Below are 3,216 nucleotides of genomic sequence, written 5' to 3' on the forward strand. Positions count from 1 at the left end.
TATGTGGTTTCATAGAATATTACGTGATACATTCTGCCTATATTCATATATTATAATTTATATGTAATATTGAACATTCGTATAATATTAAAAATGTGATACATTCTGCATAAATTGTTATATTAATATGTGTTATATTTCACATACTTATACATTGAGATTTGTATTGTTTTTGAGTTCCAGTATTCAAACATCAAACCGATAGTTGGATAACCTGATGGGTTATGTTAGGGGTGTCAAAATGGTTCAAATGAGTCAACCCAACTCATATCCCAAATGGGCTGACTGTTAATGGATCATATGGGTTAATGGTTGACCCATCAACCTTACATCTTTATAATCAAACCAAGACATTAATTATCAAAAACTAAACCGACCAATGGTCATAAACCGAATGAAATAGGCTTTCAATGAAAGAATTTAAACTTTAGCCAAAACGAGGATTTGAATCAAAGCGCAACACTACCTATTTACATCCAAAGGTGGAAAACAAATTGGTAGCAGACACAGCATTAGATAAAATATAGTTAGAAAGTTGGGAACTTGAAGAAAAACATATGGTTTCAACATTGCTTATGTAATGTTTTGATCTCTTCTAATCTTCATCGTCTGCATTTGTGAAGTCTTCAAACTTGAGCATTGGATCACAAACCAGCTATATCAAGCTGCACCATAACTACAACACAATACACATAACTTAAACGAGTTATAGCTACATCAAGCTGCAACACAATACACATAACTAAAACGAGTTATACACATCAAGCTGCCAATATCTATTTAACAGATCCGCAAGGAAGAAAAATAACATGATCTTGCAGAGTTATACAACTAGACCAGATAAAAGAAAATCACAGACCAAACTGACGCCAAATCACAGACCAAACTGACACTTAAAAGACTCTCTCAAAACACTTAAGATACAGAGAAGCAAAGTACTTATTATTATGTTGATGTGAGGCATGAGACCACTACCAGCTATAGTTCCATGGTACTAACATGGTCTTGATTTGGAGTTGTTAGTGCTTGACTTGGAGCCTCTCGGATAATGACTATCTCATCTTCATCATCTACATCTACAGTTCATAAGAAACCGAAGATTAATAGATATATAAACTTAATTGAGCAAAGAATATACATTTTATATAAGATTGTACCTTCACCATCAACTTTATAGCCATGAATCCAAGACCGAGTACACAATAAAGCTTGCACATTTCTAGGGATAAGGCGAGTTCTGTACTTGCTTATTACGTGAGCTCCAATACTGAAAGAAGATTCAGAAGCCACAGTGGTAATAGGAATGCTGAGAATGTCCATTGCCATGAATGCTAGTGCGCCAAAACGATGTATGTTCTCTTTCCAATATCGCAACACATTCAAATCAGGATGAGCTCTCATTTCTAGTTTTGGTTCCTCTAAATATATATCCAATGCTGACTTTCCTGGTTCCGCAGTCTCTGGAATATCATCTAACTCAAACAAATCCTGTTCTCAGTAAACATAATAAGAAGTTTAGAATGAATATTAGAAAAAGTTTCAAATGAGTTAGATAGATAAACATAAGAAACTTACATCCAACACACCAAAGTTCTCGGTCTCTGTTCCTTGCTCAGAAGCACGAGAATATGGTCTTGTAAAGCTCACAACAGGGGTCAAAGAGAGCTGTCTTCTATTCTCATCAAAGATCTTCCTAAGCTGATCCTCAAGATGATCAACTTTTTCTTGGGAGGTGAATGGATCAAGCTCACCATAATAACGCTTCAAAAGCTTTAACTTCATCCTAGGATCCAAGACAGCCCCCATTGCATGAATCACGCTATACTCCTCCCAGTATTTATCAAACTTCTCCCTCATGTTAGAAATCATTGTCTGGATGACGATATCCTCATTGCTCTTATGCACTTCCAACAAGCATTGAATCTTTCAAATATGAGCAAAATACAAGTTTGAAGTAGAGTAGCTTCTGCCAGACATTAAAGTCGTAATGCTATAAAAGGGCTTCAAGAGCTCAAAGATAGTGCTAGCTCTTCTCCATTCTTCATTGGAAGGGCAATGCTTGTAGTGTTTATCACCTAATTTATACCTCTTTAAACCACGTTGATACTTCAGAGCCTTCTTCAGCATTAGATAGGTCGAATTCCACATGTTCTTGACATCTATTGACAACGCGACATCCTCAACACCATCACAGTCTGCAAGTGCAATCCTTCTAGATAATGAACCTTTAAAATACTTCGCTGTTTCTCTGATCTTACACAAAGCAAGACTAAGAACTTCCAAACCAGCTTGTACAATCAGGTTCAAGATGTGTGCAGAACACCAGACATGAAAAAATTCTCCTTTGCACACCAAATTATCATCTAGATTAAGCCGATCCCTCAATACGTCTTGCATGTTGTCATTAGCCGTGGCATTATCCAGAGTCAAAGTGAACACCTTTCTCTCTATTCCCCACTCTCTCAAACATTCGTGGACTTTACTAGCTAAGACTTCACCACTATGGGGAGGAAGAACTTCACAAAACGATAAAATCTTGCTATGTAGCACCCACTTTGCATCAACATAATGTGCCGTGACAGCTATGTATCCATCTCCAGCTAGTGAAGTCCAACAATCTGAGGTCAAGCATATCCTACTAGGAATTTTTTCCAGCTCAGACTTCAAAATCTGTTTTTCTTTCTCCCAAGTTTTCATAACATCGCTAGCAGCAGTGCTCCTAGAGTAACACTTGTAATATGGATTCAAGTAGCTAAAATAATCCCTCAGCTCTTCATATTCAACCGAAATGAAAGGAAGATTATGTCTAATAATGACTCGACTATACTTCTCCCTAGCAACTCTCTCATCAAAATTCACTACCCTTCTTTCAGCCTCCAAAATTCCTAAGCATTTCTCGTTATGATGCTTCAGATTTGAGGTTCCACTAGTTGATGTATACGCATAGCTCTTTGAGCATTTCAGACAATATGCTCTCTCTTCCTCATTCTCATCCTTTTCTACTCTAAAATATTTCCACATATTCGATGTTTTTCTTCTCTTTGCAGCATTAGAAGATGTACCTGTTGATTCTCGATATTCTTCTTCATTTTCCATATCCAAGATCACTCCCAATATGATGATGAGTTATCATGTAACCAAAGACAACCCAGTAAGTCAAATAAGATGAGCTATCAACCAAAGACAACTATATAAAGCTATTCAATTGAAACAAAA

At 36.5% G+C, this 3,216-nt stretch overlaps 1 protein-coding gene across 1 annotated transcript; it reads right to left on the reverse strand.

Annotated features, from left to right (window-relative positions):
* Positions 1-644: 644 nt before the first annotated feature.
* Positions 645-1,857, reverse strand: LOC106330665 (zinc finger BED domain-containing protein RICESLEEPER 2-like). The gene is made up of 4 exons (XM_013769100.1): positions 1,576-1,857; positions 1,158-1,488; positions 1,000-1,070; positions 645-722 (listed from the first exon to the last, which is right to left on the reverse strand). The coding sequence occupies exons 1-4, from the start codon at positions 1,855-1,857 to the stop codon at positions 645-647; spliced, it is 762 nt and encodes a 253-aa protein (XP_013624554.1).
* Positions 1,858-3,216: the final 1,359 nt, after the last annotated feature.

Source organism: Brassica oleracea, chromosome C3 (assembly GCF_000695525.1).
Source record: "Brassica oleracea var. oleracea cultivar TO1000 chromosome C3, BOL, whole genome shotgun sequence".
NCBI classification, from domain to species: Eukaryota; Viridiplantae; Streptophyta; class Magnoliopsida; order Brassicales; family Brassicaceae; genus Brassica; species Brassica oleracea.

Coding starts and splice junctions, on each gene's coding strand:
- LOC106330665 (XM_013769100.1), bottom strand. CDS start 1,857: ATGAGGGAGAAGTTTGATAAATACTGGGAGGAGTATAGCGTGATTCAT. Junction 1,489..1,575: donor AGAACTTTGGTGTGTTGGAT/GTAAGTTTCTTA, acceptor TACTGAGAACAG/GATTTGTTTGAGTTAGATGA. Junction 1,071..1,157: donor CTATAAAGTTGATGGTGAAG/GTACAATCTTAT, acceptor CTGTAGATGTAG/ATGATGAAGATGAGATAGTC.